The sequence below is a fragment of the Lissotriton vulgaris genome, chromosome 8 (assembly GCF_964263255.1).
Source record: "Lissotriton vulgaris chromosome 8, aLisVul1.2, whole genome shotgun sequence".
Classification (NCBI taxonomy): domain Eukaryota; kingdom Metazoa; phylum Chordata; class Amphibia; order Caudata; family Salamandridae; genus Lissotriton; species Lissotriton vulgaris.
The window spans coordinates 1,576,138,420-1,576,150,761 of NC_141696.1; the positions used below are offsets into that span (position 1 = coordinate 1,576,138,420).

The window sequence follows — 12,342 nt, forward strand, 5'->3', positions numbered from 1 at the left end:
CTGGGCTTTAACAGACATGAGACGAAGCAATTTTGTAATGTAAGAACAGCTATTTTTTTTAAACTCAAACCCATAGTCACACCCTTTAAAAACACTGTGGCCAAAATATGGATCTGCTGATAAAAGTAGCAGATGGTGAACTGCACTGGAGTCTTCACTTCACCTACAACAAGCCGAAACCCATCAACCACTCTCAACCTACCCTGCAAAGAAACTGGAAGAAAATCACCACGGACCAAATCTCCGCATCGCTCCTTCGAAACTCCCCAGCCCTCTCTTCTAACGCCAACGAAGCCGCCGCCAACCTCACCCTATGGTTATCCAACACCGCCGACACCTTAGCTCCACTGAAAAAACGTCAAAGCAAACCTGGCAGCAAGAAGGCCTCATGGTTCAACGATGATCTCAAGAAGTCCAAGAAGCTCTGCCGCTCCCTCGAAAAGGCCTGGAAAAAAGACCCAACCACCAGCACCAAGGACGCCTTCAAAAGCGCCACCCGCACTCACCACCAACTGATCCGAAAAGCCAAGAAAACAGCACTCAAGGATCGACTTGACAACAACGCCCACAACAGCAAGGAACTTTTCAACATCGTCAAGGAATTTTCCAATCCCTCGGCCAACTCCAACGACATCACCCCCTCTCAAACCCTCTGCGACTCCCTAGCCTCTTTTTTCCACAACAAGATTGCAGACATCCACAACAGCTTTGACAACCAACCCGGAAACCAACCCACCCTACCATCTGCTGACCCTCTTCCCCCAGTGAACACCCTTAACGCTTGGAACCCAATCTCCACTGAGGACACCATCCGCATGATGAACTCCATCCACTCAGGATCCCCCACAGACCCATGCCCTCACCACATCTTCAACAAAGCAGACTCCGTCATAGCACCGCACCTCCGAGACGTCATCAACTGCTCCTTCAACTCCGCTACCTTCCCTGAAGACTGGAAACACGCTGAACTCACCGCCCTTCTGAAAAAACCAACAGCAGACCCCACCGAACTCAAAAATTACCGCCCCATCTCGCTTCTTCCATTCCCGGCCAAAGTCATCAAGAAAGCCGTCATCAACCAGCTCGCCGCCTTCCTCGAAGCCAACAAATCACTCGACCCCTCACAATCTGGCTTCCGAGCAAAACACAGCACTGAGACCGCCCTCATCGCAGCAACAGACGACATTCGAACTCTACTGGACAATGGAGACACAGTCGCCCTCATCCTCCTCGACCTCTCTGCAGCATTCGACACAGTCTGCCACAGCACCCTCTTACAACGCCTCAATAACATCGGAATTCAAGGAAAAGCACTTGAATGGATCACCTCGTTCCTCACCGGAAGAACCCAGAGAGTCCGCCTTCCTCCATTCAAGTCCGAGGCCTCTGAAGTCATTTGCGGCGTACCACAAGGATCCTCACTCAGCCCCACCCTCTTCAACGTATACATGAGCCCCCTCGCGGCCATCGCACGCCAACACAACCTCAACATCATCTCTTACGCGGACGACACTCAACTGATCCTTTCTCTCACCAATGACCCCAGCACCGCCAAAACTAACCTACACGAAGGAATGAAAGAAGTTGCCGAATGGATGAAACAAAGCCGTCTGAAACTGAACTCAGACAAAACAGAAGTCCTCATCTTAGGTACATCCCCCTCTGCATGGGACGACTCTTGGTGGCCGGAAGCCCTTGGAAAAGCACCCATCCCGACAGACCACGCACGGAACCTTGGCGTCATCCTGGATTCTTCACTCTCAATGAACAGACAAGTCAGCGCCGTATCCTCTTCCTGCTTCAACATTCTTCGCATGCTCAGAAAAACATTTCGCTGGATCCCCTCCGAAACAAGGAAAACAGTCACCCACGCTCTGGTCACGAGCCGGCTGGACTACGGAAACACCCTCTACGCAGGCACCACCGCTAAACTCCAGAAGAAACTCCAACGAATCCAAAACGCCTCAGCCAGGCTCATATTAGACATCCCACGCAACGAACACATCTCTGGTCACCTTAAAGACCTCCACTGGCTACCCGTCAATAAGAGGATCACTTTCCGTCTGCTTACCCACGCACACAAATCACTCTACGACATCGGACCAGATTGCCTCAACTCTCGACTGTCCTTCTACACCCCCTCCCGCCAACTACGTTCTTCCAGCCAAGCCCTCGCCACGGTACCTCGCATTAACAAGACCACCATGGGAGGCAGATCCTTTTCATACCTGGCTGCTAAGACATGGAACTCACTCCCCGCTTACCTTCGCCTCACCCAGAACCACCTAGCGTTCAGAAAGCAGCTTAAAACGTGGATATTTGACAAATAATCCTCCTCCCCTCCTAAGCGCCTTGAAACCCTCTGGGTATGTAGTGCGCTATACAAATTTTATGACTTGACTTATGACTTGAGCTGGACTACGTTTCAGAGTGGGGGGCTGGCTTGTTATGTTATGGTATCAGTTTTGCACCTTCAGACCTCAGACATCTATTAGGGGAGTACCAGTTTAATGTCCGCCTCAAAAATTGAGGAACGGTGTTGTACAGTGCCTTATGTACCACACATAAAGCCTTAAACTTGATGCGACTCCTAACAGGAAGCCAATGCAGTCTCCTAAGGTGTTTCGTGGCAGCTGTCCACTAAAATCACAAGGCCTCTGAAACATCTTGGTGTTAATTCCAGTGATTTTTGCAAATTTGAGAAACCTCCTCTAAAGCAGAGTATGGAGCACAGCCCATGGGCAGTGAAGCACTTCACCGGAGCACCAGATTACAAGTCAAGTCAAGTCAAGAATATCTCAGTTCCATGAACCGTAAATGTTTGACAAATAAAAAACATTACAGTTTAAGAGATTTGTAAAACCTTAGTAAAACATCACATAGAATAAAAAAAACAAAGAATTCATAAAATTCCGTGGTTTAAAATGTCAATACATAAAGTAAAAATTTTTAGGACAATATAGTATTACACAGAGCGTAAAAAAAAGAAAAATTCCAACAGTATAAATATGGACCATGAGCAATTCCAACAATCTTATTCAATCTCCAAAGCTTGTGACGCTTTCTGATAGCCATAGTAACTTTAATATAAATTGATACCGCTGTGCAAATAACAGGCGTGGCCAAAGTACACAGAAAGTTTAAACCATCAATAAATGTGCAGGGGCAGATTTCCCTTAAAAGTGGTGCTAAGTTTTTTTTCCACCTCTTTGTATCAGGTGCACAATAAGATAAAGTGCATATAGTGCTCTAGTTTGCCTAAGCACCAGATTACATCACACAAGGGCAGATTAATTTAATTATAATCACAGATTAAGTGATCTGCCCAGAACCAAAGGTGTTGAGCCAATGCGGAGACTCCAACTTGTTCCCCCATATACGCGCCTAACTAAAAAGAATGTGTCCTCATGTAACACAACTGGTTCTATGCAAAGCGCTCCGATTCCCGATACCTTTGGGTCAAGCTCCCGCTATATAGAACTCCAAAAAAAAAAAAATAGTTGGCAGCTCTAGCCATTCGGCACATCCATATTTCTTTATTTGTGTGCGAACGGTATAGTGGTGTGGTTGTGCACAATCACATTCTCTGTTGAAATGGCATTGTCAAGAAAAAAAAGAGCAGCAACAAATACTTCATGTTTGACCCGGAGTCTGGCTGGGGAATACTAGCAAGGGTTTATTTTAAAACTGAACTTTGGAGATTGTTCAGCACCTTTGCAGACGTGCACAAACCAGGCTCATCATTCTAACTCTTGCTTACAAACAGACCAGGGCTTTCGTGACTTACCAAAAGTCGTCTTGTGACCTGCCAGTTTGTCCCGACCACAGTTTGGGAAACACATTTGTAAGGGCTTCTTTCTGTGTATTTATGAATGCACCATCTTCCGTGTACCCCAACATTCCTGTATTCACAGACCCATGCGTAGCATCACTAATATTTCTGGCCTCTCTCTCTCTCTTTCAGCTGAAGATGGTGCTGATTAAATGTTGCGATATTTCGAACGAGGTCCGACCCCTGGAGGTGGCCGATCTCTGGGCCGACTGCTTACTGGAAGAGTATTTCATGCAGGTAATGTCTATATTTTTATACAGATCTGCATTATAGTATAGGTATTGTACAGCTCGCCATTATAGTATAGGGATTCTTCAGCTCGCCATTACAGTATAGGTATTGTACAGATCGTTATTATACTATAGCTACTATACAGATCGCCATTACAGTATAGGTATTGTACAGCTCACCATTATAGTATAGGGATTCTTCAGCTCGCCATTACAGTATAGGTATTGTACAAATCGTTATTATACTATAGCTACTATACAGCTCGCCATTACAGTATAGCTATTGTACAGCTAACCATTATAGTTAGGCTGTGGGGTTTTAGGTTTAAACCTATAATAACTGATAAAACCCCACTTAAAGAAAAATAGCCCTCACCGGTGAAAACATAAAGGGCCCGATTCACAGAACTAACTTAAGACAAAATCCTAAACTTACTACTTTTGGTATTCACAGAAGTTAGGATTTTGTCTTAAGATTGTCTAAGAGAAACTTAAGACAGACTTAAGTTAGGATTTTGTCTTAAGTCTGTCTTAAGTCAAACTTAAGACAAAATCCTAACTTCTGTGAATACCAAATGTAGTAAGTTTAGGATTTTGTCTTAAGTTAGTTCTGTGAATCGGCCCCATAAACACTGAAAAAACACCTGGACAACTACAAACAAAATGCCATTCAAAGAAAGGAAAAAGAGAGTGAAAGAGTCATTTCTTTCTTCCTGAAGGGGTCAATACAATGTAACTTTGGTATACAATCTAGCAGTAAGAAAGACTGGCTAACATTATTCTGCTTGAGTTTTGTTCTTTAGGGATGCCACTAAAATATTGTTTCTTCTTCCTTTTTTTTTTTTTTTGGTTTTGTGGCCTTTGGTCTAAAGATGCGGAGTGTAGTTTCATGTTTTAGGTCTAGTTTAATCATTTTATAAACTATAGAGAATCAGGAAATATCAAACTCATATTTGATATTTTGGCTGCATATGATTCTTTCACCGATAGGTAAAATTGATGGTTTCATAAAAACCTTTCCTAATATGTGTCATCACATTTACCCTCAGAGTATGGGTAAAAGCCCTTAACAAATCAGACCATAGTTTCTAGTGGGTCAGTATTGATAGTAGGTGAATTGCCAACACCTCAGGCTTTAAACATTCAATGCAAGATATAGTGACAAGTATATATATCACCAAGCATCTGGGATAGTGGTGAAAACATGACACCAGACTTTTGGAAAACTTCGAACGCAGTGTCACTTGTAATGCTGTGCAAAAAAGGTTCTTTTCAAGTTCAACAAAGATAGGAGTGATATTGTTTGTATTTGCAGCGATTCAGCTACGTATATAAAAAAGTTGTGTGATGACCTGTCAGTCAAAGTCAAAGTCCACTTTATTCGATTAATTAAAATCATAAAAGTATTCTACACAAATATCATACGTTCATATATCTTAAAAACAGTTAATACAATATTAAACAGTAGGTGGAATTAAAAGCAAGTTAAAAAGGCATTATTTACACAAAATTCATTACAGTTTGCACTCAACACTACAGTAAACATGAATTCAAGTATCTGTCCTCAATTGTGATTCCAATCTTAACCTTGATCTCTTACATTTAACAGATGCAGCCAAAAAGCTAGCAGTGCAATACATAATTACAAGGTAATGCATCATCTGTAAACATAACAGCGCAGGCTTGTACTGCGTAAAACCCAACTCCTTCAGAATTGATTTTAGATATCGGGTGCGAGGTTCATGATAAAAAGAACAGAAAAACAAAAAATGCGCATTATCCTGGGTGGAAAAACCATCGCATTTGCATGGGGACGACTCCTCGAGCTTACACCACTCTTTCTCGTCCCACAGAACCATATAAAGTTGGTTAAAACGGAATTTAGACAGTAGCCACCTATGAAAAGAATTAGTGACCACTGCCAAGTAAGGAGCCAACTCAAAAGATGGGGTTATCAATACATGAGCCCTCACAGAGGGTTTACATAACTCATCCGCTTCACGCTCGGCCATACGTAACCTGATGAAATTGGTCTTCACCCACAACAAATCAGCTTTGCACAGGGATTCTGGACTATTGAAGATTTCAGGGCGTCCCAGTTTTGCGGCCATGGACTCAACATATGACAGCCACTGAATATCCCTCCTGTGATCTAATATAAGACAGTCTTTGATTATCCTGTGATTAAGGCTGAGGTTCGGATTAAGCCAGAGCTTGATCCACATCAGAAGTGGAGCTAGATTAATTATATCTAGAATATAACCCAAACCCAGCTCAAGGTGTAAAGAGTGAGTGGCAGTTGACTGTGGTAGTCCCAACAGAGAACGAAGAAATTTGTTTTCCTCTGTCTGAATGCATTTAGAATTAGCGTAACCCCAGACTGCAGCCCCGTATCTAGCAATCGCGGCTGTCTTGGCTTTGTAAACGGCCAGGACAGCCTCGATTGGTTTTCCCCCCAATCTCTTTGTGAACCCCAGGATCGCAGAATAGGAGCTTCTCACCGCGTTCGCTTTTGATGTTAACTGCGGTGTCCAAGTTCCCCTTTGATCAAAAATCACTCCCAAGTAGGTAAAAACTTTAACACTTGTAATCCCCTCTTCATCGCAAAAAAAGGTTTTTTCTTTAAATTTACCACATCCAGCTGACATAGTATGCGATTTGTTCTTATTAACCACCAGGTCAAGACTGGACATGAAGTTACCGAAGGAGTCGAGTAACTTTTGCAGGGCAACTGGGGTCCTAGCTATTAGCACCGCATCATCGGCATAGAGGAGCACCGGAATTGGTGCACCCCTCATGCTCGGAATATCCTTTGAGGCTGCCGTTAGGTCATCCTCCAAAGAGTTCACGTATAACGTGAACAACATTGGCGCCAGTATACATCCCTGACGGACCCCTCTAGTTGATCTAAAACTCTCGGTACACTTTCCGTCAGTTGTCATTCTGATGCGGGCCCTCAGGTCTTTATGGAGCTCCGCCAGAAAGTGTACCAAGGAACTATCGAGGCCCATCTTCAGGAGCATTGCCCACAGCTTATATCTATTAACAAGATCAAATATTGTTCCCCTTGGCCCACGCGGATATTCTCGCTAGGACAACCTTTCCTAGGATTTTTACCGAGGAGTCCAACAACGATATTGTTCTGTAGCATTTTGGGTCTCCTCTCTGCCCTTTTTAAAATATTGGCACAATCGTAGCTAGAGACCAGGACTGAGGGAATCCCACTGCGGCAGAGGCATTAAAAACTTTCGTTAAAATATTGGCCCAAAACAGCGGATTTGCCCTGAACATATCCGCTGGCACTCCATCGGGGCCCGGGGCCTTGCGTCCTGCTGTATCCTCTATAGCTCTAAGTACCTCAATTGTGTCAAAACTCACAGGCTCCAGGGGGATCTCAGTAGTAGGGATTGTGAAGGGTTCCAGCTCCCTATTACTATCATAATTTTTTCAAAATGGCGAAGCCAGTCCTCCTCTGATATATTTAGTTCCAGTACTGAGTTTTGGTCACCTGAAAGTAAAGGAGTGTTAATAATTGCCCAAAACTTAGCACTGTTTTTTAGGGTGGCTTTATCCATTAATTCTTCCCAGGCTTTACTCTTTAGTTCATTTTTACGCAAATTAGTGGCCATAGTAAAATCCTTTCTTAATCGCGCGACTAGCGCTTTGTCCCTTGGGCGAGTATTGAGGGCTTTCTTAAGGCGGTTGTGTGCTTTGCTACAATTTTTATCAAACCAGCCTTTCACCGATTTATGTTTACCCCCCTGACCTTTAGCTGTAAGGCAAGTGGACACAAACCGGCAAACACCTTCAAAGGAAGATATAACCTCCTTGCTCCCAGTTAACGGGTTGGCACACACATTTAGCTCTTCAGAGACTGAAGAGGATAGAGTTAAGAAAAAATTGTCAGGTACAACCATTTCCCATTTAATTCTTCTCCCCTGATCCTTATCCTTAACAGGCAATATAGACCGGTGGGTGACAGATGATTTTAACAAGAAGGAGCTATTCACTAGCTCCAACCCCACAGGGTTATGGTCACTCATAGGCATAGCGATTGCATTATATGAAATCACATAACTAAGAAAACCTCTTGAAACAAAAATAAAATCAATTATCGAATCACTAGCCCTTCCCGTATAAGTGGCAACCCGTGTACTCTTATCGTAGAACTCTGGTTCATACAACTCATCGTCCCGTAATACATTTTCGAGCGCCAAACCCTTCTGTGTATGTTCTAGGTGAGGGGGGACACGCTATCAGGCCCATCTTCATCCACTAGGGCACAATGTGAGCACAAATGAACATTAAAATCGCCCATTAAAATAAATCGACACAAAGTGGATTGTTTGTCCCTGTAAAGACTTATAAAATCTGCTAACCATGTAAAATGTACAGTTTCTGGGTGACCGTTCGGTGCATTATAACAATTAACAAGAAGCAATTTACAGCCATCCTCTAATTTTATCTCAAGTACAAGGAAATTATGAGAGGCACAGTCAATCAGGGTGATTTTGCCCTTGATGTTCACCGATACCAGCGTCAAAAGACCTCCTTTGTTCCGGCCTACAGGGGAAGGCAAAGCAGGTACAAAATAAGAAGTAAAACCGTCCAACCAGTAATCACACTCCATATCCCAAGTCTCTTGAATGGCAATGATATCGTGGCGCTTTACGAAGTTCTCCCAGTTTGGGTCTCCCTTCTTAGACCGCAAACCAGTGATGTTCCAGGATAACAGTCTGACCGTATCCCCTTTAGCAGTTGTGATCTCTGTTGAACTGTTACCATCCGCAACAGAAGAAGGTACATGAACCGTTGGTGTTGAATCCACTGTGACATCGTCCACTGTACCCTCTCCGGCACCCCGTCAATCGCAAAGATCGAGACCTGAGAGAGCGTCAAATCTGTTGTGAGTTGTAATAGGGGGACCAAAGGTAAAAAGATTATCGCGTCCCTGAAACAAACTTTGTGGAGCCGATCTGGGCCCCACCGGGGTAAATGGACTTAGTCTTTGTCTGGACAAGGAGGCTAAATTGACATGATTGTAAAAATACCCTAACGGGCGCACTTGAATACCATTGCTGTCCTGCATCAGAGATGCTGCCCGTAGGAGGACTGTGGCCACATGTTGTGGGTATTTAAAGTTCACAACCACACAATCCCCTCTACAAGTTTTCCTCGAGGGACCAATCCAATTTACCCTCCTGGTCGTGATAATGTCTCCTGCAAATTTAGTAGGGAAACCACATTTAGCACTCAGCCAAGCCACCACTTTGTTTTTGAGGGAATCATGAACTTCCTCTTGTGGCTCGGTAGAGCCTGGGGTATACACTGGAACATTAGCTAACACAGCGACATAGGGGGCGCAATCCGGGGGTAGATTAATAGAATTATTGCGCCTACTTTGTATGGCATTCGTGTTGTATGAGAGACCTGATCTCTGATGGCTCCTAGCCGTGTCTACAGCCGTGTCTACTGGCGAGGGACAAGTGGCTGAGGGGACAGTATGGTTGTTATCCGTGCTATTGACCTGAGGGATCATAGGAGATGGATTGGAGGCTTTTATAGCATTTTTCCCTACAACCTCAGAGCTCACTGTACTAGTTGAAGGGAGTGGGGGGTTAGCCTTAGCTAGATTGGCCAACCGCTGATCCAACAGACCTCCTAGTCTTATTATCTCTGCGTTCGCGGTATCCAATTTGGCCGCTAGGGAGTTAAGGGAATCCTTAAGTTTTAGATCGAAAGTGGCCTCTATGGTTTTGATTAGCAAACCAAACTGCTCAGGGCTCAAGGTGATGCTAGTTTCCTTTTTATTCTCTACGTTCGATTTGGCTTTAGGGGAGATGTGACTATCAGGCAAGTGAGTGTCCCCTCTTCTCCTGTGGGTGATCTTACCCCCCCTCTTACTTTGCTGCTTTCTACAGGTTCTAACAGGTCTCTCTCTTTTACTTTCTTCCGCTACCTCTACCTCTTCCTCCGAGTCAGAAGATAATTTATCAAGCATTATTGTATCAAGCGTTATTGTATCAGGGGCCTGGTGGATCGAAGCTACTACTACGCTAGCTGAATTAGATGCATTTGGTCCCCCTAACACACAATCAGTGCTATTTTCGATCTCTGGAGGTGCCTCCGGCGTAGTTACTCTTACTGGAGAGAGATCATGATCTAGAGAAGCAACTTTGCCCAAAGAAGCCCTTCTGTCATCGTTGATTTTATTCACCATTTTGACAAGGAAATTGTTCATAGAACCTGCCCCCGTAACCACGTTGTCTTTCTTTGTGCCTGACATTAGGGAAGATTAAACGGAGTTGATTTACAGCTTTGACTATGCCTAGGTGTCACCAGGAATAATATGATCAGTTTATCGGGGTATAAGCCTGTAAAGTCCAACAGCCTTATCCTTCACAGCTCCACATAAGTAGAAAAGCACAGTTTGTTACTCACAGGGTCTCAGGCCCAGCCCAGCCTCCTCCTGCCTCTGACGGCCTCAGACGGCCCGCCCTCTGCCCGGGCTCCGCCCGGCGTCGCCCGCGCGCGTCCCGCGACGCGGAGGAAGCGTCCTTCTCAAGTACCGGCGAACCGGAAGTCGCCGCAAGTCTCCCTGGGAGCTGTAGTCTCCAGCCGCAGGCCGCCAGGTGTTGCAAAGCGGCGCGGCGAGACTGCAGCGTTAGGGACCCAGGAGACTCTCACTGCCCGGTAATATGCCTCCTCTGCTCCTCTGCGCTCCTCAGCGCGACGGAATTGCTCTCCCCCGCTCCACCGAGGAAGTTGTGTGATGACCTGTGATGACCTGTCAAAATTGATACCGAGCTGAACTAATTCCCTGTAGGAGATCCTTGCCACTTGTTAGATGGTATGCTGAAAGCATCTTTACAATCTTCAGAGTTAATGAGGGATGCTATTGACTTTTTAGACTATTCTGGTGCACTGTTTTCTTATGCACAGGAACTAAAATGCTAATATTTATCATTTTGTGCTTTATGTGGCATCAAAGAAAGAGTAATTCCAACTGTATCCCTTAGCTGATGGTTCTCAGCCCAAGGGGCTATGAATGCTGAGAGGGCCTTTTCACAGAAGTTTACATAGGAAGGAAAGGGCGTGGCACATGACCCAAAGACTCACTGAAGAAGTATTGTATGGTGTACTACAATAAGATTAATTTGCAAAACTCTATTTGGACCTCATATACACTATAAGTACACTGTCTATATACCATGCTCTTTCAGTGCAACATGCAAGCAATAATAAAAGCAAAACGTTCCATAAACACCCGAAAAACACTTTTTCTGTTGCTTTTAGTGGCGCGAAAATGTGTAACCACTGATAACAACTGTTTTTTAAGATATTGAAAACACTGAAAAACCCCACCAGAATTTACCAAAAATAGAAACTGAAAACAGGAAAGCCTAATTATAGTATAGGGATTGTTCAGCTCGCCATTATAGTATAGCTATTGTACAGATCGATATTATACTTGGGCCTGGACCTGAGACCATGTTGTTGTCCCCTAAGTCTCCATCTTCTTGTATGGGATCTCGGTGTTCAGACCTAAAAACTAGGCCTGGGTGGTGAACTTCGCTCCGTTCGTGGAGTTTGCAGAGTTTTCTGCACTCCGCACGTCGCGGAGCTCGCGGAGTGCAGAAAACTCTGCTTAGCGATGGCAGCAGAGTTTTTTTCCCCGTTTGCGAGCGTGAACTGTAAGTTCGCAAGCGCGAGCTGCCACTCGGGTAGAATTTCTACCCGAGGGGCAGAAATACCAGCACAAACTGCAGTTCGCACTGTACTTCGCCACTCGCGGAACTTCGCTGAGGTGTTTTATAACTTCGCAGAGTTCCGCGTAGCAAAACTCCACGAACTAGGCTCAGGCCTACTAAAAACCAGTAGAATAAGGATACATTCCTTGTTAGTTCTTCCAATCTTCTTTTTGTGGATAGCCTCATCTCATTAACGTCTTGTTGTAGGTGTTGCCTAGGCAATCTCTACCCATCACACTTTATCAGATGCACTGTATACTGAAATATATATTTTACTTTGCATTTTCACTGCAAGTTTACTCATGACTCAAAATGGAAACCAAATCAATTGTCTTTGAAAATACTCGCTGTCTTCTTACTTTTTGAAAACACGCCACTAGTCAAATCTGGATCAACCAATAGATGGCAAGAGTGTGTAAAGCAAATTAATCTATACACCATTAATGCTATAAAAGGAACAGTTTTGTCGCCTTTCTCTAAATGGCACAAACATATTACTGGGCTCGTGCTGTGTGCAAATGTCATCAAT

At 44.3% G+C, this 12,342-nt stretch overlaps 1 protein-coding gene across 1 annotated transcript in view; it reads left to right on the forward strand.

Moving 5' to 3' along the window:
- PDE9A (phosphodiesterase 9A) overlaps positions 1-12,342 on the forward strand; it is a 142,357-nt gene that overhangs the window by 93,721 nt on the left and 36,294 nt on the right. The window contains exon 10 of the mRNA XM_086936317.1: positions 3,965-4,069. Coding sequence (XP_086792443.1) covers positions 3,965-4,069 — 105 coding nt within the window. The remainder of the gene's footprint in view (positions 1-3,964; positions 4,070-12,342) is intronic.